This window comes from Colias philodice, chromosome 13 (assembly GCF_061535455.1).
Source record: "Colias philodice isolate Cphi_HAF_F1 chromosome 13, ilColPhil1 Martin Lab GWU primary, whole genome shotgun sequence".
Taxonomy (NCBI): domain Eukaryota; kingdom Metazoa; phylum Arthropoda; class Insecta; order Lepidoptera; family Pieridae; genus Colias; species Colias philodice.
In genome coordinates, this window is record NC_143098.1 from 10,642,039 (window position 1) to 10,667,957 (window position 25,919).

The 25,919-nt window shown below is 33.0% G+C and overlaps 1 protein-coding gene across 2 annotated transcripts; it reads left to right on the forward strand.

Annotated features, from left to right (window-relative positions):
• On the forward strand, window positions 1–25,919 carry LOC149483655 (SPRY domain-containing SOCS box protein 3-like). Of its 2 annotated transcripts, none has more exons than XM_089702849.1 (6): window positions 1–334; window positions 4,406–4,602; window positions 6,715–6,937; window positions 18,207–18,437; window positions 20,183–20,256; window positions 24,730–25,919. In XM_089702849.1, exons 1-6 carry the CDS (start codon window positions 196–198, stop codon window positions 24,814–24,816), a joined length of 951 nt encoding a protein of 316 aa, XP_089558975.1. In that variant the 5' UTR covers window positions 1–195; the 3' UTR covers window positions 24,817–25,919. The 2 variants fall into 2 exon arrangements, with proteins under 2 accessions (XP_089558975.1, XP_089558976.1); XM_089702850.1 differs by lacking the exon at window positions 24,730–25,919 and adding an exon at window positions 23,160–24,185.

Here is a 25,919-nt window from a genome sequence, read left to right on the forward strand (position 1 = left end):
TTGTGTTGACAATTGACAGACGACAGTTGTGTGATTTGTGTCGGTTAAGTTGTGTGTTAATTGTCCCAACAATACGAATTTTGATTAATAATTCACTATGTACTAATCGTGCTTGTATAACGTGATAATAAACTATCTGTGAAACTTGCAACACGTAGAATATATTCAAGTAAAGTGCAAGAACAGTGAGGCACAATGCTGGTGGCTCGACCAGTTTCACCTTCTCGGACTAATGATCGCGAACGACGTGCCAAACCCTACTGCCAGTGCTGGAATAAAAAGGCACCAGTGTCGTGGACACAACGATCTTGTACCTGTGGAGAAGATAATGACGGTATGTTTATTTTGAATATAAAATTAGCACATATCATTGAACAATAGCACACCGTCGAACAGTGATTTACTAAAATAACAATCGTTATGATAATTAATGATAAAGTATGAATATTAATAAGTAATCAATTCAAATAATATGCATTACATTAATTTTCAATCTAATCTGTGACTTTACTGGAGAAAATGCAAAATGAATACACTTTAAAAGAATATTTTAATCAATTCAATTTTTAGAACTAGAAAAATGTATCAATAATCAAATGAAGCGAAGCTGTTATTAAATAATAATAAGTTAAAAAAGAATTTTGCTTTAAAGTTTTTAGTTACATACCAATTTAGTTTTAAATTAGTACTCATAAATAAAAGCCAAGTGTTACCATTGTATAAGCTGACTGAAGCTTAGTGGTTATGCTGGTTAACTATGTTTAGAATTGCGTTTAGTTTTCATAAGTTCAGTAGAATGAAGTGTGGCCACTTGTCATACCTTATACCTAGTTTTATTACATTTATCATTAGGGTCGATCAACTTTTAATGGTCCGACGGTACACGCATCATGTCCCTGAACGATAATTAATAAACATGAAATCATAAAGAGTTAAATTGGTTTTAATTATATTCTTTTTAATATTTTCTAACATTATTGTAAACAAAATTTTAATTGTTTTATTAATTTGTGCGTAGTTTCATGGTTGTCCAGAGACTAAATGCAATTTTCCAGTACTATCACTTTTGTCCCCAAGCTACAATGCATTAACAAACTTCGCATCACGAACACATACTATCACGACCATAAATACCAAATACACTTCTTGTTTCAGTTAATGATTATTGACATAAAAACATACAAATAATTTTTTTTTTATTGGATATAATACGATTTTCAGGCATTTTACTTTTGTCCCCATAAATCATCTACATGGCACAGGTCTCACAGACAACCGTAATTTAGTTATGAAAACAAAACACAGATGGCGCGGTAGATTCCTAAACAACAAGCTAAAAACAATAATTAACTGTCGGGCTCAAACGCCATTTTGATTTGTATAAAATCACGGCAACAGTCGTCCGAGCAACGTTGGTGAGTGTGGGGTGGCTTTATTGTCAGTCCGTCAGACAACTGTGATTAAAACATAAGTACTTGATGCATTGTTATCAATTATACTACACGAGATGCGCTTTCGTCTATAATTTAGTGTGAGCTGAGATTAATATATAAAATAACAATAGTATTTGCTTGGCGGGTCAAAATTTTAAAAATGTCCCGCGGACAACCAGTCACTTGGCCAACCAAAGTGGTTGTACCATGGACAATTTGGTTGTCCCTAGGACAATAATTATATAAAACTTATACTTTAACAGTTAAATAGTTCATGTTTTGTTTATTACTCGGCTGTTTCGGGAACACATTTTTATTACGCAATTTTATGTCTAGTTTAATTGTAATTTTAACATTTCAAAAATCAAGACGACTAAGATGTCCCCATATGAAAATCACATTATACTTCATTCATTCAGTTATATCGAGAATCAGTTCATTTTAATTAAGTAAAATCGATAATACGATACGTAACAAGCTCGCCTTAATAGTTTTTTTGTAAAAAATATCACTATTTCCGCTTTACTGAAACTTTTTTATATATGAAACATTGTTTGGTTGTTCAAAAGACATCATTCGTTTCAATTTTAATAAAAATATTTCGTATTTTGGGTGTAAATAGAACAAATATCAAAATATTATTTATTATTTAATATTAGAAGAATTTATTTTAATTCTGAAGGGAATTTAACATTATAAAGTACTATTGTGTAAGTTGTCCAAAGGACATTATTTCCCGTGAATAGATCGGTTCGTGAAGTTAAATCCACAAATGTATATAATCAACATCACTGCTGCCTATATAATCTTAATCTACGAAGAATTATCTTCTAAATGAAATAGTAAAATGCTGAAAATTAAGTTAAAAAAAAAATACGAGAAAATTATGATCGGGACCTTTAAAAATTGATTGACCCATTAGCTAGAATTAGGTTTATTAATGATTTTTCTTTAGTTTTGAAATTCTTATAAGGTATTTTTCAATCATTTTTTCAAATATATTTCTCAAAATTAACAACTAATCTAAAAAACATTTAAATATTTACAATATACATTATAATTTATATAATATATTTGTATGCAAACTTGTGTAGCAAATTTTGTTGTTATTATAATAATAATATTTTATAAACCACAAACTACAAAAATAGTAAATTTCATTAAATTTAATTGATTTATCATCAAAACATTGCTTTGGGGTCAATGGCATCATGTTGTTTTAGTTTGATATTTGTGTTTTGTTCAAATTAACACAACTATTAAACAATGATTCGCAAAATAATATTCTGATGTTGTTCTTATTGCATTTAATTAATTTTTTTATAATTTAAATTCAATAAGAATAACCTAGTCAAAATAGGTCATACAAAACAAATAAAACATATCAAAAGCTCTTCATCCATATATAACAAGTTACCAGCTATACACAAATGAATGGATGCAAATGTGCAATTATGCATGTTATACAGATTGAGAATATTATTTTATCCTATGAGCCCTGGAGGAAAAGTACTTAAAATACTGGAGATAATAAATTTTCGCTGAAAAGAAATATTTCTTTATTTTTAAAAAGAAATAGAATCGCATTTAAAGATTAATGAAAATTCACTTGTCGAACATTGGTCATCAAACTGTATAAAAATGCAAAAATAAAAAACTTGTTATGCAGCAAAAGGCGATTTTTGTCTATATTCTATGTAGAGATATTAGTTGAGATCTATAATGTTTTAACTACAGTGTATAAACTCTATATAACGACACTCCATTTAACGTCAAACTCCGTATAACGTCAAGATTTCTCGACTTTGGTTGGTTTATATTGTTGTCTATACAATAATACACTCCATATAGCATCACGCTCACTCTAATTAACGACCACAATAAGACATTACAACTAGGAACTAGGACTAGGAAGTACTGACTAAGTTGCCGAAATCAATGAAAATGTAGTTGTTTACATTCTTTTTTACTGACATACCGAATGTTCTCAGAAATGCAGTCGTAGAAAAATAAAGAAAAAATTCTGCATGCCGAAGAAGATGGACGATCTGCCAAAAAATTGAAGAAACCTCAATATGAAGACCTTGATCAAGCGATGATAACATGGTTTCATAGGCAATGTCACAATAATATTCCTGTCTCGGGACCAATCATGCAATTTTCCCTTTCTCTCCATTTAACGACCACTCTCTATAACGTCGAAAAATGCACGGTCCCTTAAGTGACGTTATATAGAGTTTACACTGTATTATGTAGTTGAGATATTGCATTAATACTTTGTCTTGAAGATTTATGCGCGACCTCTCGTGCGACCCTGACAGTGAAGTAGTTGGAATCTCGCCATATAGTTAGTTTGAACTGCTTTGTAGTGAGATTGTCTTTGTATTGGCTGAAATAGCTTGTGTATCGACATTACTAGACTTAGATATTTGTATTCAATCAAGTTGCCACTTGCATCTTATTTTATTTTAGTTACTACTCTACAGGCTGTAGTTTAAGGAAATTTAAGTAATTTTATTATAGTATTGGCTGATTTGATCGCTTACTTCGTATATTGGTTAATATATGAGCATAGAACCAAAGATATTTGATTTCCTATAAGAAAAGTTCTTGGTCTAGCAAGGCACAGAAGGTTAATCACTGCCATGTCTGTGAAGAAAATTTATCAGTGAAATAGATGGACTAGGTATATCCTATAAGGCGAAATAAGACCTTTTTATACATCTACTTTAAATAAACTAACAAAAAGATAGAGGAGAAACAAAATTTCACTTATGTGTCTGATCTCAACTGACAAAAACCCTAACTCAAACTCAAACATTTATTTGAATAAATAACAACTGACAAAAACCCTAACTCTTAGACTCTTGAGACTTGAGTATGACTTCTTTAAGGAGCACTTTCGAATCGTCATTACATATTTAATAACATTTACCTACTACTTAAGCTAATAATCTTAAAAATCCTTCCAGTCAGCGAATGGAAATGGGAGCTGCCAAACGGCATCGGCTCCAGCTGGGTGATTGTCAGCGAAGACAAGAAGCAAGTGACGTTCCACCCGTTCTACAGTTCTGGGACCGCCGCGGTTAAGGGCGACACACCCCTGCTCCACAACTACCACTACTACTGGGAGATCAAGATACTCACGGAGACTTATGGTACTGATATTGTAAGTAGTTCACAATCAAAAATATTTTTTTAATAGCAATTTTGTGTATTTACCGTTTTTTTAGTAATTGAGACACCCTTTAAGTAATTAAATGCTTGTGATAGAACATCTCGCACTTCCTTAGATATTACATGAATTGTTGTTAACACAAATAATGTTTTCTTTATATTGTTTTAAATTACTAACATATCACTGAACATAAAACCTATATTAGTCGCCTATTATCTTCTGTTTTGCTCTAGATTTAAGCTTTATCTGATCGACTGACTTTTATTTTAACCAATTTTACCATAAAGACGGAGATTCTCAATTTTGACCTAATTAATTAATTATTAATTTAAATCATTTAAATACCTTTTTCCTCATTTTTTGAGTGAGTATAATATTTCAATTGATTGTGACCAGACGTCTGCGGTTTACATAAATCACCAATTAACAATTGAATATCTAGGTCATTTGATGCTATTTAGAGCTAGCGCACACGAGCAACTTTGTCTCCGCAACTATTTTGTCTCTCCCATCAATTTGTATGGGGAGTTGCGTCGCTACGTGCGCGCACTTTCATACTAGCCCATAGGTGGGAGAGACAAAATAGTTGCGGAGACAAAGTTGCTCGTGCGCGCTAGCTCTTATATGCATAATACTAGTTTAGGCCCACGGCTTTGTCTGTGTAAAATGAGACACCTACACAACACTATAATACCTTTCCTTATTTGAAAGATTTTTTTCTTTCTTCAATTGTCATCTGCGATCAGTTTAATATTGTTTATTATTGATGGTCAATTATTATCAACTGTATTTTAAAAATTATACAACCAAAAGGTTGAATATGGATTATGGTGACGGTCAAAGATATTGTTCTCAATGATGATAGTGGTCCTTTCCACCAGAGATGTGCGAGGTTGCGTAGCGGGGTTATGTTTTTTAAAGAATCAATAGTTTGTAAGTAGATAAGCACCCTAATATAGCAAATATTTTACCTAAAATTTCAATTTTTTGTTAATTTTAATATAGCTTTCGTTTATTTACTATTTTATTGTAATAATCGCGCTCCACGTGTATCATGCGTAATAAATAGTAGTTTGTTTACCCCTAATAATCTAGCTTAGTGGTCTAATCTGTTATTGACTCAAATTTGTTAAGGTTATTACCTTAACAAATTTGAGTCAATAACAGCTATTAAAAGATAACTGATAAGATAATAAAAATTATACGCATATTATTTATCATTCGTAATCTTGCTAGAGATAAACTACGATAACATGGCGCGCCCCTCCAAAATTCAAAACGTTTGAAAGTATTTGTGAAAGTATTTACAATGCACCACCAAGATTCACAACGCATGTGTGCGTAATGAGACGGCCGTCAAACAAAAACAAATCCACGGATTTGTTGCTCGACTAGTCACGCTCTAATCGCTCATTATTATTAGTAATGGCGCTGCACTGACGTATTCTATGAAAACGACACGTGCGTTGTCTTGGGCGCTCGGCAACTTATGATTAGTTGACCAACAAATCTGGACGTAAAGCACTAAAGACGAATACGTACAACTACATACAAACTCCTTCGTAAGGATGTCACTACACACATTGAAACAGTAATTTGGAGGGGCGCGCCATGTTATCGTAGTTTATCTCTACTTGAATGGTTTTAAAATCTATTTATATAAAAATAAACCCCGTTTCGCGTTGTCACGGCATCACGTGTGAACGGCTGAACCGATTTCGATAATTCTTTTTTTATTATATTCCTTGAAGAACGAGGATGGTTCTTATGTAGAGAAAACGTAAATATGTACCTCGGGGCGGACCGTTAGTAGATAGATAAAAATTACGATAATTAGTTTGTCAAATTATCAAAATAATGATTTCCTGTTTGTATTTTTGCATGTTTATTTGCGAGTACTTTTAGTATTTAATTGTTTCGTATTTATGTTTACACGAACTTCCCAATATTATTATTCCCAATATCTACATACATAATATCTATGTTTGAAGACTACCAATGCCCAATGAATTTTTTCCCAGATTCAGAGTTTGTTTTTCGATCTTTAATGTAAAATGTTACTTAGTCTAAGTTAATAAAAAAATATTATCCCTCCTTCCACAGATGGTAGGCCTCGGTACAAACAAAGTGAACACGACGAACTTCGAGTTCACATCCCTATTAGGCCAAGATGGCGAATCGTACGGTTTCTCATACACGGGCGCTGTGAAACACAATGCGACAGAGATGCGAGAGATGCCCGGCTTCTGCAGGGGCAGCATCGTGGGCGTGCGCGTGGACATGTGGCGGGGCACGCTCGAGTTCTACTTGAACCGGCGGGCGCAGGGTGAGTGACGTCATCGCACAAACACACACACTCACTCACACATGCACGCACGCACGCACTCACACGCACGCACACACACCTACGCCTACACACACATACGCACGCACACACACCCACACGTACGCACGCACGCACGCACGCACACGCACGCACACGCACACGCACGCACGCACGCATTTACACTTTTACTAGAATATAAATTGCATTACGAATATGGGACATGACAGACACAAAATGAAAAGTAATTCGATTTGTTGTTTTTTTATTAAATTTTCCGCGATTGTTTTTATTTATTAAGTTCTTGCTAGTAGAGATAGAACATCGTAGATGTTTACGGAAAAAAGTACATATGATAATATAAAATAAATTAAATAGATAATAATCTTTATGTTGTTAGTCATGATAAAGGCGCTTGTCGATGCGTTGCACTCGGTTGCGGTCAATCAAGGTTAATCAGGCGTATGTTTATGATTTATGGCAGTTAGTCGTTATATACAGGCTGTTTCAAAATTATAAAAAGACGTGGCATTCGGGGACTGCCGTGGTAAAGCTATTGCATGCTATGCCTTCAAGCCACACCTCCGCACGTCGGAGTGGGGAGCGTGAGGTTTTTCTTTACGCAATTTGGATTCGGTCCCTGCTCTCAAGGCCCGCGATAGACGCTATGCAATAGCTTAAAAAATTTTGGAAGTAAAATGGAATTATTTTGTGTAACAACGGCAACATATGCGTTAGAATACTTATGATAACAGAAATAAATAAATACTTACTACAATATTTTTTTATGTAGGTAGGTATTAACTAATAAATCGTATTAAGGTGATTGCAACGATCTGTTCCCAGCCAATATCCCGCTAGATGGCGCTGAATTCTACATTTCTAGTTTATTTGAGTTTTTGCGTAATTGGAATAGTCATCAAACCTAGGAATAGTCATGGCGGTTACTGAATATTATATTTTATTGAAATATGTTATATCATTGCCTTAAAATCCACCCAATTCGGTAAAATTATGCGTTTTAACATCTGTCATTGCATACAGGGTCGTTTACACACACAGACGTATACAAAAATGATAAAGATTTAACTCTAGATGGCGTGAATGTAAAGCGCGTCACACACGGTGAAGATACTACCTATAATATTTTATCTAATCTAGTAATATTTTATATTACAGTATCTTAAGGTATCCGGTATCAGCGTTCTGACCATCATTTTTCTTTTTTCGCTGTAGAACCGCCATCCTGTTACAAATGACCCACAAAGGAGAATGACCACGGGTGGTATCGGTAAAATTTTAGTTGTGCCACGTATTCGTTATATTGTTAATTCCTATTTGTATTTATAATGATCATATGTATCAATATTAAGTCTTAATTAAACCGGATAAATTGAAATAATAGTAAAAGTAAAAGTTTTTCTTTTGAAACATGTATGAACTTTCGCATTAGTAGGAAGTAGGATTGTTATAAAAATAAAAGTTATATTTGTTGGCGTAAACTATTTTATTGTAATTTTGGGAAATAAATAATGTCAAAATTGATTACCTACAATAAAACGCAGTTTTATTTTATTACCTACATTACACTATTGTTTTTTTTTTATCAAAACATGTATTTGAAGTAGCAATCATTTTCACTCAAAACTAATATCAGTAATGATTTGTAAAAGTAAATTATTTCAAAATACATTTCATAACCAACAAGTAAGAATAATTATTCATACAACAACAAATCAAAAACACTATTTACTATGGAAAAAAAACCAGGAAGGTGAAAAACATATTTACGATTTCGATGCACTCGACTTTTAGTAAAATAATAGGTAAAAATATTATTATGGTTTTGATCACAGACATATCTGTGGTTTTGATTTTAGCTACTAGTATCAGAAAGCTGCGTGTTCAATGCACGTCGGGGTCCCACAACTGTGGAGGAAGGAAGGTAGAATACCTCCATCGAATAAGTGAAGTTTCTCGACATACTCGATTTGCCGGCCGGCCTCAATGAAGATTGTCCGAAAGTTGTATATGTGCTCTGTAACGAAAAAATTTCGCTAGCGCGATTCAGAGTGAGGTGTCGTACAATATACCTAATGAAGTTTTTCATCTTTTTATTTTACTGCAAATCTATAATATAAAAATGAATCGCAAAATGTGTTGGTAAGCGCATAACTCGAGAACGGGTGGACCGATATCGATAATTCTTTTTTTATTATATTCCTTGAAGTACCAGGATGGTTCTTATGTAGAGAAAACAAAAATATGTACCACGGGCGAAGCCGGGGAGGACCGCTAGTACAAAATAAAAATTAAACAATGGTAATGTAAATTCTAAACAAACTACTACCAAAATACAATTAGAACAAAAATCATTTGACTTGTTTATTTCACCCAGAGGCCAGAGGCGGCTCGTGACAAAATTGTATAGGTGTTCACTTGAAATAAAACAACGAAAATACAATAGCGTTCGGGATGATTTATTACAAAAAAATGAGCACCACATTTTATAAATGTCTATAACACTAAAAATTACAAAGTACAGGCTATTTCAAAACGAATTCAATGACTAGGTATCAATAATTAGTAAATCACCGAATTTGCATTCGCGAGCGTAGGTATCCATAGTGTTTGTCACTGACGGTCACTGACCTCTATAACTTATAGTTATAGAGGTCAGTGGTGTTTGTTGTGTAAACATGTATGTATTTGAGTAGTTAGTAGCATATTATATTCTGAATTTCTGATCCATGCCTATTCACTCAAAACTAATAACACTAATGATTTGTAACAGTAAATTATTTCAATAGGTAGGTATTTGAACATTTCCCAACAAGACGTAAGAATAATTATTCGTAGGTATACAAGATACAATAACAAATCTAATACACTATTTATTATTTTATTATTTACTAGCGGTCCGCCCCGGCTTCGCCCGTGGTACATGTTTACGTTTTCTCTCCATAAGAAGTAATAGCTAGAGAGCTAGCGCAAAGCTACCTGTATGTATTTGACCAGACCTGGATTTTTGTGTGTTGATTCCCCTATACCTACTATACATGAGATGAGGAGTCACTAAGCCCAGAGTGGTGGACGGGGCGCGCGCTTAGGTAAGACAGGTGGAAATTTTTGGCGAACTTTGAAACCATTTGACCACGTCTGCCATTTTGATATTTGAAAATAGATTATTATTACTATCGGAAAATAACAATGGCAGACCATTATCACGCGGATAACATTCTGGCAGACACTTATGAAAGTGCTGAAAAAAATACAATTTTGAAAGTATTTGACCAGATCTGCCATTCATATATTTTATTTATTAGGGTCTTAAAAACTTATTTTCGAAACGGCAGACATTTTCATTGCGTACAGACTTCAGCAGACAACAAAACTTTACAGACTTCAGCAGTCAACAAGACTTAGCTTCTACATGGTCAGATGTATATATGTATTACGTTCCCTGACCTTACATCAATGATTTACTTTATTAATGTTTTTATGGTCATTTACATTTAATTTGAAAACTATGGAATGAAATTTATAAATTTGATGATACAAAACTAAATATACATTTGTAAAGAATCTCAAATATAAAGTTGTGTTGCAAATAACAAATCATCATTTAAATATTTAGTTTATTTCTTTATTTAAGAAACAATTAACAATTACAAAACAACATAAAAAAACACGCATGCATTTATTGAAATGTTCATTCATCATCACTATCGTATGGCGTTGTGTGACTCGTCTTCATAATCCATTGAATCGGATTCTGTAAAAGTAAAACGTAAATTATATAATAAAAGAAATGAGTCATTATAAACTTACCTAGTAAGGCAATGCCTTTGATGTCGCACGATGCCGCCGCGCCGCCAGTGTAGGTACTTCTGCTGCTACATGAAAATATGCTAGGGTTGCAACAAATGGGAAATAAAACAATTGTGATTATTACTATTATGATGTAATCATTTATTCATATTATGTACATTCAAAACAATTGCTATTATTAAATCTGATGTAATTATTTTTTCATAAATATATAATTATTATTAATTACACATAATATATTGCACTGTGAAATATTTACGTATCACTTTATTTTTGATGTTCTTAATTGTCTTTTATAAAATTTAAGTGACGCATTCGCATTGGGATCAACAATCCGATAAGAAAAGAATGGAGACAACATATACATAGCTTTGATTTCAATTCTACAGATACAAAATATACAATCTATCTAAAATGATACAACGGATGTTTCCTGCGTTTTCTCGTCAAAATACCGAAACAACGTAATTATTGTATAGTAGTTGGGCGTGAAAGTAAAAAAACAAATGAAAAGTGTTTTCCATATGATTATTTATTAAATTTACGCGATTAAGAATAATTTCAACGATACAATTTAGTAACCGAGAATTCAGAGGATTAAAGAAAATACCTGCCTGATCATTTTATCAAACTCTAAAAGAATTATGGTTATTTCGCATCACTCGGTTTATTAGTTTGGTAATAATTATTAAAGGTAGTTACAACCCTAGCCATTGAGTCGAACGGTAGGCAACACAATATCGACTTTGTGCGGGTACATATGGTACATTTGTTCTTGCTGTGAAGCGTAATTATTATTATTAAGATTTTTTAGGCTATTTTGAATCAGCTGTTCTAATTTAATTCTAGAAATTTATTAAAACGTGATTTTTTTAAAAGTATATTATGAGTTTATAAATACCTCAACCAATAGTTATTGTGTCCTATCCTCATTTCTTTATATCTTGGTAGTTAACTAAAGTGTTAAATTTACATAACCTCAACAACAACATTTACACTGCCACTGCACTAAAACTAAACTAACTAGCTCTCTAGCTATAAGAACCATCCTCGTACTTCAAGGGATATAATAAAAAAAGAATTATCGAAATCGGTTCAGCCGTTCTCGAGTTATGCGCTTACCAACACATTTTGCGATTCATTTTTATATATAAGACTAGCGGTCCGCCCCGGCTTCGCCCGTGGTACATGTTTACGTTTTCTCTACATAAGAACCATCCTCGTACTTCAAGGAATATAATAAAAAAAGAATTATCGAAATCGGTTCAGCCGTTCTCGAGTTATGCGCTTACCAACACATTTTGCGATTCATTTATATATATATACTAGCGGTCCGCCCCGGCTTCGCCCGTGGTACATAATATTTACGTTTTCTCTACATAAAAACCATCCTCGTACTTCAAGGAATATAATAAAAAAAGAATGATCGAAATCGGTTCAGCCGTTCTCGAGTTATGCGCTTACCAACACATTTTGCGATTCATTTTTATATATAAGATAAGATTATGTGAAAATAATCAGGAAGGTGAAAAACATATTTACGAAAACATAGTAACATAATATGGCTGTCGCTACAATAATTATATTTCAATTTTATCTTTTTATACCTAGTAGAACTGGCCGACGAATAAAAAAAATCGTATTAGAATAAATACAATAAATTACGGAACAAAAAAAGGATTGTAACTGAATTAGGTATGTTTATTTCTGGGCGCACCGTTTTCGACGACGCGACGCGCGACGTAAGCGTATAGGTATAGGTACCTACTTTGCTAAAACAAACTAATAAAATTGTGTGTCTGTCTGAAAATTCGGAAAAGCATATTTTGCAAGTTTGTAATTACTTTGATAGTTTACCGATTTATAATAATTGTAATTGTAATTGTATAATATATAATTTGCAATGTGGTGAAATTTCATAAAAATCACGGGCCAATTTTTTGTTTTGAATCCCACCGAAAATATAATTGCGTTATTAGAATAATTAATTACTATACCTACCCACGATCAATTATTACAATATAGTCTCAAATGCATACTAGAGAAATATTGCAATTTGATTCAATTAAAATGCATAGCATACAAAAATAAATTCACAACACAAGAAATTCCGCGCGCAAATCATAGCGCGTGTCAATGAAATCAAGAATGTTTTATATCAAGCCGACGCGGACGACGACGCGACGCCGAACAAAAGTACCTACGACGGACGACCACGCTTCGAGTTGCCAAACAACATGAGTAATAAATTGTTTACAAAAAAAACAAGTTTTCCATTTTTCTGTATGAGTAGACAGAACTTCAAAACGCCACCTGCTACGGTTTATATTATGAACGATTGTTATAAAAATAAAAGTTATATTTGTTGGTGTAAACTATTTTATTGATCAATAATTTTGGAATTTAAAATTGTCAACATTGATTACAATAAAACGCAGTTTTATTTTATTACACTATTGTTTTTTTTATCAAAACATGTATTTGAAGTACCATATAATATTATGCTGATCCAAGCATTTTCACTCAAAACTTATATCACTAATGATTTGTAAAAGTAAATTATTTCAATATACATTTCATAACCAACATGTAAGAATAATTATTATTATTCCTACCTACAACAACAAACCTAAAACACTATTTACTATGGGAAAATAACCAGGAAGGTGAAAAACATATTATTATTTACGATTTCGACGCACTCGACTTTTAGTAAAATATAGTAGGGAAACATAATATTATGGTTTTGATTTTTGCTACTAGTATAAGAAAACTGCGTGTTCAAACTACTTGTTTGTCTGTCTGAAAATTCGGAAGTACTTTGGTAGTTTACCGATTTATAATAATATTGTATATATCGTTGTTTAAAAAATATTCAAACACAATAAAATATGATATATGTACTGATTTATCACTGGTTTCAGTGATGAACTGATGAGTCAATTATAGCCACTATACTTTCGTCATACGTGTGTATGATTGATGTGATTTGCAACGTGGTGATATTTCAGAAAAATCACGGGTCAAATTGTCCCACCGAAAATATAACTGCGTTATAAGAATAACTATACCTACGATAAATTATACATAATACAATATAGTCTCAAATGCATACTAGTGAAATATTTTATTTGAATCAATAAAATAAAAAAATAAATAAAAAATAATAATAATACAAAAATAAATTCACAACACAAGAAAATCCGCGCGCAAATCATAGCGCGTGACAATGAAATCAAGAACTTTCGAGCCGACGCGGACGACGAAGGAGCCTAACAAAAGTACCTACAATCATAGGCGGCTCGTGACAAAATTGTATGGCCGTGTTCACTTGAAATAAAACAACGAAAATAGGTACCTACAATAGCGTTAGCAGTACAAAAAAAATGAGCACCACATTATAATTAATGTCTATTTATACACTAAAAATTATAGAGTATTTCAAAACGAATTCAATTATTATTTAGCAATAATTAGAAAATCCCCGAATTTGCATTCGTGATCGTATTCATAGTGTTTGTCTACACTAATATTATAAAGAGGAAAACTTTGTTTGTTTGTTTGATTGTAATGAATAGGCTCATAAACTACTGGACATTTTACCAATGTTTGCAAGTTTGTGATTACTTTGATAGTTTACCGATTTATAATAATTGTATACTTATATCATTGTTTAAAAATATTCAAACACAATATGATATAGGTACTGATTTATCACTGGTTTCAGTGATGAACTGATGAGTCAATGTTAGCCACAATACTAATCACTTTCGTCATACATGTGTATGAACTATGATTGATGTGATTTGCAATGTGGTGAAATTTCATAAAAATCACGGGCCAATTTTTTGTTTTGAATCCCACCGAAAATACATATATTACTAATTGCGTTATTAGAATAATTAATTACTATACCCACGATCAATTATTACAATTTACAATATAGTCTCAAATGCATACTAGAGAAACATTGCAATTTGAATCAATTAAAATGCATAGCATACAAAAATAAATTCACAACACAAGAAATTCCGCGCGCAAATCATAGCGCGTGTCAATGAAATCAAGAATGTAATTTTATATCAAGCCGACGAGCGACGACGCCGAACTAAAGTACCTACAGTACCATTTACCTTCAGTGTACAATACAGTTTACAGACCTACGACGGACGAACAATAATGAGTAATAAATAAAAAAAAACATAGTTTCTAAGGTCATTAGTTTTATTTTATTTTATTGTTATTTTCTTTGAACGATTGGAAATGAAATTACTCAATTTTTACACAGAACTTTGATTTATTAGAATTATGCTCATTATGCATAAGATAACGAACGCGAATGCACGACATCTAGCGCGTCAATGTCTAAACATCGCCTTTCGTTTAGACATTGACGCGCTAGATCTGTAATAAGTATATAGTCTATGCGCTAGATGTCGTGCTTTATGTCGTGTTTCGCTTGGCAAAAGTCACGCACACTACTGTAGAAGTGTCAAATTTTTCCGGTATTTTACTGTTGTTTTTCTAAGTAAATATTGTAAATTATTGATTAAAAAGGTCGAACGCGCACACATTTCATTATAGAGAAGTGATAAAATGATTAGTTTTAAAGAAATAGTGTCTGTGTTAAGTGTTTAGAGGTAATCAAAAATGTATGGAGGGACGGTCGGAACATCAACCTTAACACAAAATGTGAGGGGAACGGAAGTTGCTAGATAAAGTGCGATAAACCCGCGTTAATAACAATATACGTAGCTTTTTTTTTATGTGTGGTGTCTCTCAATGTTAGCCAGAAGGGCTTCTACATTTTAACGCGGACGCGGGGGTGAACTGAAGGTTCACCCTGGTAGCGACATGCACAAGGGCGTCCCCCCTTGACGGGGATCTCGAACCTCGGCTTGGGCTGTCGCTTGAGTGGAGGAGGCCAGAAGGGCCCTAATCGGACGGGAATATACGTTATATAATAGTTTTATCTATGAGGATTATTATTAAAATGTCAAAAGAATAACATACAAAGGAATCAATTCTTTACAAATAATTAATCTAATAATTAATTAATCGTCTATACTGTACGTCACAGACAACTGATTAAACTAGCCGTTTAATAAATAGCCCTCTTTATTGAAGCTCTTGATTGAACTCTTTATTGAACGCACTTTATTTAAACTAGTGTTGCCGCTCGATAGTCCACTATCGATAGTCTATCGATTAACTATCGATAGTTGGGGAAAAGCAATACTACGATAGCACTATCGATACTATCGATAGCGTCGATACTATCGATAGTATCGATAGTCCTATAAGCGTAAATACTATCGACACATAGCAATACCATCGATAGTATCGATACTATCGAAGCTCAATATCGAACGAACTATCGATACTATCGATAGTGTCGATACTATCGAAGCTCAATATCGAACGAACTATCGATACTATCGATAGTGTCGATACTATCGATAATATCGTCCCATCGATAGTGACCTTTTTCTCGATAGTATTGCTTTATCAATAATATTATAGTGGATGACAGAGAACTAGATGTTTGGTTATAATACTTTTCAAGTTATCTATTGGCGCTTTGTACAATCCATTTTTTTTAGTTCGTTAATTCGTAATCCAATAAGCCCATTGACTGACCCATTATACCAAGAAATCGTGAACAATACTATTGCACAATTTACTACTATCGATAGCTCAAAACTATCGATAGTATCAGTACTATCGATAGTATCGATTGTAGTTGCAATATTCAGTAGCAATAGTATCGATACTATCGATAGTATAGCAACTATTGGCAATCAATACTATCGATTTTATCGATACTATTGCAGTTCATCAATAGTATTCCATGATTAACGCTATCGATAGTATCGATAGTATCGATAATATCGATACTATCGATAGTGCTATCGATATTCTGACTTATTTTCAAGGTCAACTATCGATAGTCAAACTATCGATAGTTCGGCAACACTAATTTAAACCGATGATAAAAGTTTCGCGATTAGACGTTTTTCAAAACTACCGTCAAATATCACGCGACGATAAGATCGTAACTACGTTGTACTATATTGTAATTATTAGATAAAGTGCACTTAACCTCTTAACATTGTACCCTAAGTTTCCACTCGGATGTTTATCTATATTAGTTTATCATTGGCTTGATTGTAGCTATCGAGTATTAAGGGCCGTTATAGTAGGAACTAGGGTTTTAAATTAAATTATGTCTGATTAAAACTGGTGAAACTTAATCCTTTCAATCGCATCAGCGAATAAAGTAGATTAAGTACATTATTAGTGTGAATAAATTACTAAAAAACGGTTGAGTAGTTTTTATACCATTTAAGAATACATTTTAACTACATACTTCATACACAGAAAATCGGCATTATTGTGACTGATAAAACTCCCTCTGACATAGCCAAACTCGAACTCAAAGGATGATCACCAGGATTTTTAAGAAGAAATAAACTTTAGGTTTAGAAGCAATCCTCAAAATTATACTAGAAGATTAAACCTTCTAGTATAGTTTTAAATCGCGGATTATTCTCATCTAACATTTTTATGTAATATCCGTTGCATAACAGAAGATATATACTTAATTAACTTGAGGTAAAAACTACTAGTCACGTATACAAGTGTTTCATCAGGTTTAAAATAACACTGCAGCTTCCAGGTACATAATCATATTGTGCAATTGTGACGAAATTTTTAATTCGATATTCTGTAAAATTATCATATAAATGAGTGTTTCAGTGTTCTTATTAAATTCGATCTAAATAAAAAAAGAAAGGTTGACCTAAACGCAGCTTTGTGTCACTAATGTTGTTTGGTAAAATTTTAAACAAAGGATTTAAGCCAATATTTTTATAGAAATAGTATTTCTTGCGTTTACACGCGGAAATGTTTCGTAAATTTTAAAGATCATCTAGAACAGTTTTCCTGCGATTACTTATAGTGGAAATGTTAAGTTCCGTGACGTTTGAATTTTATACATGGTGTTAATAAAACATCGAAGTTCACTTTAGCATCATTTATTTCGATCTTCTTTTAATATTTTTGTTCTTTTTGCACTATCCCATTTACTACATACATTTCCTTTCCCATCAGGTTGCCTAGAGATTGCTGCTTAGCAATAAGGCCTCGCCTCTTGTACAAACTATGCCTTTCTTTTGTATTAATGTTATTTTTGTCATAATTTAGTTTGTGCAATAAAGTGTTATAAATAAAATATATATAAAAATGAATCGCAAAATGTGTTGGTAAGCGCATAACTCAAGAACGGCTGAACCGATTTCGATAATTCTTTTTTTATTTTATTCCTTGAAGTACGAGGATGGTTCTTATGTAGAGAAAACGTAAACATGTACCACGGGCGAAGCCGGGGCGGACCGCTAGTAAAATATATAAATAAATAATACAGGATGTTCTTCAACAGGTATATCATTCTACAACCTGCGAAGACACCAAGCGCTATACCCTATGCTATGTTCAACTGCAGCTCAATCGAGCATGTTGCTAATATACGCTGCCTCCTGGCGCGCCTCGCTTTTAGTGGACGCGGCTAAGATACTAGCAGCGTCGTTGAGGAATGACAGACAGACGGCATTACCGCCTGGGTTGTGGTATATGTGCAGGTCGCAGTTCTGGCTCACATTGCCTACGGATGGTAAGTTTGATACGCTTTAATTAGTTTATCTGTATGTTTGTATATAACCGACTTTAACACTCGATTTTAATTTCAACCCACTTTAAACGGATAGATTTCATTTAAACTTTGTACATATATCAACGATCGATACGATAATTAGTTTTTTTTTAACCATATTAAATTGTTTTAGTAATGCCAGTCTTGTACTTAAGGATGCTAAATGGGTTAAATTCATAATTAGGCTGTTTTATACAGGGTGTTATAAATAGACAAATGAAAAAATGATGATGATCACTACATAGTATAAAACAAAGTCGCTTTCTCTGTCCCTATGTCCCTATGTCCCTTTGTATGCTTAAGGGCCGGCGCCCACTGCCGGCACGGCATGGCATGGCAGGGCAGAGGTATTACTAATGAAGTTATTTTGAATCTTATTTCAATCAGTTTAGAATTCAAGTTACTTTATTTCGATGCCACGATGCCGCGACGTATCGCAGGATGCTGCAGCATGACGCGGCACGCCGCAGGATGCGGCGGCGTGACGTGTCTTGCTGTTTCATTCCAAGGGATACCGCGGCGCGCCATTGCATCCCGCGAGGCGTATGCGTCACTTTGGGGCCGAGTAATTATGATTACTAGCTAGTTGAAATGAGGTTGAAACTTATGCAGCATTAGCGCGGAGCAAAACTGATGGATGCCAGAGTGGCTGGGCTTTTAGCAGGATGCTACGGCATGCCACTGAATGCCGCGGGATGCCACTGCACGCCGCGGGATGCCATTGCACGCCGCGGGATGCTCTGCCGTGCCATGCCGTGCCGTGCCGGCAGTGGGCGCTGGCCCTTAAACTACGCAACGGATTTTTATGCGGTTTTTTTAATAGATAGAGTGATTCAAGAGGAAGGTTTTAGTATATAATTTATTAGGTTTTAGACAAAGCGGGCGAAGCCGCGGGCGGAAAGCTATCATAAAATTCTTCAGAGTCAAATTATTTCTATTTGTAGCTCAAGATAGTAGTTTTAATAAAAAAATATTGGCCAATTATAGTAGGTAGTTGTAACAAAAAATATCTAACAGAAACATACAGGTCGTTAACATCCAAATAGGAAAATTCTGTATTGATACTATATTTATTTACATATAGATGATATCAGGCGATTAATGTTCACCGCTTTTCAAAACAAGTGATTAAAATATATTATTCGGAAGTGACTGTTAATTTGGGTTATCGTCTATTATTATTACGGAGAATTTTATTATTATAGATAAAGTAAATCGTGTTGAATTTTTGGATTACAGATCAATATAATGTTCAATTATATTTGGTTGTAATAACAAAGAACATTCATGAAAAAACGAAAGGTTTTTTTTAATATCTCCATATCTAGACAGTTTTTGGCTGACACTTTTATTTGAAACTAGCTTTCCGCCCGCCGCTTCGCCCGCTTTGTCTAAAACATAATAAATTATATACTAAAACCGTCCTCTTGAATCACTCTATCTATTCAAAAAAACCCCATCAAAATCCGTTGCGTAGTTTTAAAGATTTAAGCATACATAGGGACATAGGGACAAAGAAAGCGACTTTGTTTTATACTATGTAGTGAAGAAAAGTGATGGTACACAAGCGAAGCAGATAGCAAAAATAATATTTAAAAAAAATCACATTCTCTATGAATTTTTAAAAATGTTTTAACTGGAAAAAAATACAATTAATGAAATAAGATGTGTATTCTAGTGTTTATATATTTATGTATATTTTCCAGGTCAAGTATCTAACGATGATGAGGAACAACCCAGTGCAGTCGAATTACAAACAGTAAAAGTTGCATCAAATGTGGTAAGTTTATTTTGTATATTTACCAAAACAATTAATTAGTTCATCATTCATGTCACTATTAAATCAGATTACACATATCAATTTTGAAAATGGATGCATTGATTTGATATTATTTTATGATCGCGTAAAGGAGTTTTAAAAGTTAGAATTTTATTTTCCGGTCGCACACATCGAAACCAAAAAAAGTATAAATGTGTGAGTACATATTTGTCTGAATTTTATTATAATCGTTGCAGCCGTTTTGACTATATAAAATAAAAAATAAATAAAAAAGCCTTTATTTCTCTATTCACAATATAATCTTACATGCTAAACAATAAGGTAACATTAACTTATTTTAATATATGTACTACACTATAGTTGGACTTATAAATATAAAATGAATTATACAATTATAGATTTAGTGATTGTAATATATATTAATGTAAACATTAGAGAACCCCTTTAAGCAAGGGTGAAGGCCTCCTCCAGACTGTTCCAGTGGTCTCTATTTTTCGCTTGTGCCATCCACTTTTCGCCAGTTATTTTTGTTATGTCGTCCGCCCAGCGATATAGGGGTCTGCCGTGCTTTCTTTTGCCTTTCGGACCAGGCCAAGATGTAAGGCGTATAGTCCAACGGTCGTCCTTCATTCTGGCTATGTGGCCAGCCCAGCTCCATTTCAGCTTAAGTGCGTATGATAGGGCATCCTTAAATTTTGTTTTGTCTCTTATAGTGGTGTGACGTATTTTTTGACATTTGCGTATTTTAAGAATGCTCCTTTCCATACTACGCTGACAAGATGTTAATTTGTTTTTGACTCGTCGGGTGAATTTCCATGTTTGACATCCATATGTGAGTAGAGGGAGCAAACATGAATCCATAACCTTCTTCTTGAGTTTCAAGGGAAATTTGCCTTTTAGGATTTCCTTGAAACTCCAGTATCTTTTCCATGAGCTGTTTACCCTTCTCTCTATTTCTCGTTCATTGTTTGATTTGTCGAATGATATTTGTTTTCCAAGGTATATGAAAGATTCAACGTATTCTATAGGTGTACTGGCTAGCTTGATGGGAACGATACAGTGGTTTGTCATGATTTTTGTTTTGCTCATGTTGATGTCGAGGCCAACTCTTTTGCTAGACACGTAGAGCTCTGATAACATTTTGTCCAAGTCCTTTGCGTTGTTAGCAATTATTACAATATCATCTGCAAACCTTAGATGGCTAATGTAATTTTGTTGAATCTTGATTCCCATTTTTTCCCCTTTAAGTTTGCTTATGATCGCTTCCAGTACAGCTGTGAATAATCGTGGAGACAGTGGATCACCTTGCCTAACGCCTCTTTTAATTGGGAAGATAGGTCCTGGTTTTTCAAGCATTATCTGACCAAAGCTGTTTTTATATAAATACTTTAATGAATTTATGTACTTAATTTCGACATTTTGTGCCTGTAGAGTTTCCCAAATTGCGTCATGCGTTATAGTATCGAACGCTTTCTGGTAGTCGATAAAAGCTAGATAAAGTGGCGCCTGGAATTCCTGGTGCTTTTCAATGAGTTGTTCGACCGAGTGGATGTGGTCCATAGTTGAGAAGCTTCTGCGGAACCCCGCACTATATACATATAATTTAACACACACTCCATGCATGCTATAACTCGTATAACCCCTTAAAAGAATATATAACAAAAAATTCTAATAATACGCCATTTTATTGAGCACGGGTAGTACTTTCATTTTTCTCATACTATTCTCATTAAAATTATCAATTAATGATACTAATTCGTGTTTAACATACAAATACTTTGTTTAGTCACGTGCTATTTTTGCCATATTAGTTTATATTGGGTTTTGTTTTTGTAAGACATTTTTTTTTATCTATGTTTAGTCGCGACTGAGGGCGTTCACATTATAACAACTGTTTTTGTATAGTTTTGTTTTCTATAGATAATGTTATAATTTAATAGGCCGTTGTGAAAGTGGAATATTTATTTATAGGAAGTTAATTTTTTACGGATTTTAATGTGATTTGTATATTGGTAGTTTTGAACACCTAGAAAATGTGGGTAGGTTGAAGTATTTTTTACAACAAAGAACAAAGTATTTTTTTTCATAATTGTTTTTTATGAATCTATGCTAATATTATAAAGCTGAAGAGTTTGTTTGTTTGAACGCGCTAATCTCGGGAACTACTGGTCCGTTTTAAAAAATTCTTTCGGTGTTAGATAGCCCATTTATCAAGGAAGGCTATAGGCTATATATCATCTCGCTAAGAGCAACAGGTACGGCGCACTGCGGATAAAACCGCGGAGCACAGCTAGTTAATCATATGAATAGATTAGATTCTGTTATTTTGATGCATAACTTAAAATAGTTAATAATGTATAACTAACGCGACCTAATTAAGCGTTTCTAATTAAAAGCTAAAAACAATCAGCCGTTTGTCGTGTGGAAATTATTTATTAGTTAAATTAAGCATGAAAATTATTAAATCATTAATTAATTACTTATAGTGATTCGTTATTTAAGGTATAAGTTAGGTATGCATTCCATTGGGTTCATAGTTCAATTTTTATCAAGATCTGTCGCTAGAGCGAGATTTATTTTGTAACAAAATTATTAATAATTGCCTAAAATAACATTAAATGTTTATATCTAATAAGCTATGGATCTAATTACAACGATTCTGACATGACAAGTAACCGATACATAGACACTACACTTGTATGACTCAAAACTAGCCTCTATGGTTATCCAGACTATTCGATCAGCGTTTTTGGGGAAAAGCAACAAACATACATCTTGACAATTATAATAAAAAGACAATTAATTACAATTTTTACAAAATACACACAACACCAATTCTTCCGAATGTCATCCTTATACCCAAGGCATTCGGTCCATTTTCAATTGTACAATATCTCTTACAGAATGTCGCATCGGGCATGAAACGACGCCATTGGCAGATGAAAGCGCTGCACGCACGCGCTGTACGCAGCGATAATATATGATGTACAGCGCTTTTTGCGCTTTATTGTAGACATTTGAATGGTTGAACAGGGCGGGAGTTTTAAAAATGTTTTCTTTTCGGTTTGACAGCTTAAATTCGACAGTTTGCATATAAAGAAAGAAACTTGTATTAAATTTATAGTGTGACAGGGACTTATCCAAATTTTAGGAATGTGTTAGAATGTTAGATGATCAGATGGGGAGATATGAAAAATGATCCTACTTGTCTCAAGCCAAGACAGAAGTAATTGTAAATTTGTGGAAATAGGTACTTCATTTCGTTCATTTAGATTTGAGGCCATATACAGCAAGGAGACAAGAAAATATTAACTTCTGTCTCTCATATCAAAATATCATGATTGTTTTGATTCCAGTTAATGTCATAGGTAACTAAATATGTTCTATGCATCAAAATATAACAATTCAAATATGAATCTGTCCCTTTCTTACACAAATAAGAAGATACAACAACAAAATTGTAAGCATCTTTTCTCGCTCTAGCTAACATAATTTCAATGGGTTCGACAGGGATGGATATAGATATTGGCATCCGATCGTATGTGCCTTATGAATAAATATTGCTCAAAATTTTGTCAATGAATTTTATTATAGGTTATAGTGTACAGATTATTTGTTAATTAATATAGGAAATAAAACTTTATACAGCTATATATATAATAATTAAAATAGAAGTGAGATTTGTCCAGATAAATGTATAAAATAACAATTAAGTAGGTACTATTTCAGTTCAGTGTATTATAAGTAATAATTGGATAATATAAAATGAAAAACTATGTATTTTCTATAATAGATTTGTAGATTTTTTTCTTTGATTATTATTTTAAAAAATAAATACAATTTTAAAATCTCATTATTAATTTTAAGAAGTTCTTGTTTTAAGTGAAGACTGTAATTTAATATGTAAGTTTATGAATAAAATCTGTGATATGTAGTAAAACAGTTTTTTTATTTATTTTGTGAACGCCCTTAATGCTTAACATGCACAAAGCAATATTTTTATAAAATGGCTAGCAGGCTCAGTTGAAATTGCAATATTAGAATAAGGAAATGAGTTTCATTCATTTACAGTACCTACTGTAAATGAATGAAACTACATTAGGTACTGTAAATGAATGAAACTACAGTAGGTACTGTAAATGAATGAAACTACAGTCGGTACTGTAAATGAATGAAACTATCTCATAGTGGATGTTAAAATATATTACATGTGTTAATAAGTCATTTCACATCTTACATGTGATTATATCCTAATCCTAGTTCTTGTGTATGTCATTAAATCACTTCCATAAAAACACAAAAGGACCTATTAGTATAGTCAGTTCATACCCCCGCAACTCAGATATACTTTTTAGATGTATATTTTTGAAGAAACGCTTAATAAATGTACAATCAAACATTATGTTTTTTTTTTGGGAGGACCAGTTGATGAAAAAATTACCTATTTAATTATTTTACCATATTTTATTCCAGCTAGGTGAAATCTTGCCGAGTCCATACATGAATGGTTTCTACGTAGATAGCGTCGAACCGGACTATCGCGTCGTCGTGTGGCAGTAGCATAATGTAGATAAAAAATAAAGTTGAATTGACAGTACTTTTGGCGGCAAATAACTGTAGCGCTGTGTGGAATGTGGAGGGGATTACTGCGCATGTGTACTGCGCGCTTTCATACAATTACCTATTATAATACTAAGATTTTAATTTAACTTCTGCGCAGGTTCAGCGCTAATGAAATTTGACGTTAAATTTAAATTAAGTAGTACAAGTAGCATATTTCATGATTGTATCTGTATGACTTGAGTATGGATAACATATTATGTGAGAAGAAAAAAGACAATGACTTATTGAGGGAAATAAATGCGCAACTATAAATTTGGTATTTTGGCAAGATGTACAAGAGTACGACTCAGATAAGTAATAAGTACCTATACATTTTAAATGTGTTTAACTATTTTTCAATAAAATCCTTTAGCAGCTATAGACTATTTTGATAGAATGTGAAATTGAGAATGTAAAAATAAATTCGTGATACAGCCAAAATTTATCTCATCTATTTTAAAAATTTTACAAATATGTAGTAATATTTCAGGATTTTCAATATTCACATACCTACTTACTAAGTATAACGCTTTCAATATAAGTAATGAAATAAAACCTATGCATAAGTCGAGATATAATTTAATAGGTTGCTAGGCTTAGGTTACTTAAAAATGATATTTTATTCCAAGCAGGAGTTATTAGTGTATAGGTACTAATCTTAACATAATTATGTATTATGTTATGTGTATTAAAACAAAATAATGTATCTCAAATTGTAAACTCATAGGAGTATGGAGTGTTTTAAATGTCACAAAATATATTATAATATTCTTTGATAAAATGTTATTTTAAGTATAAAATAAGTAAATCAATGCAGGCTTCGAAATTCCATCAAATGTTCAAAGTATATGTAACGTAGTAAAGATAAAACTCACGGCACGTAATTTTAGCGCTCACCTTGAAGTGGAGGGGATCTATTTGAACGAAATAAAGGCGAACTTGCCGTAAAACTATCTTATACTAGCGGTCCGCCCCGGCTTCGCCCGTGGTACATGTTTACGTTTTCTCTACATAAGAACCATCCTCGTACTTCAAGGAATATAATAAAAAAAGAATTATCG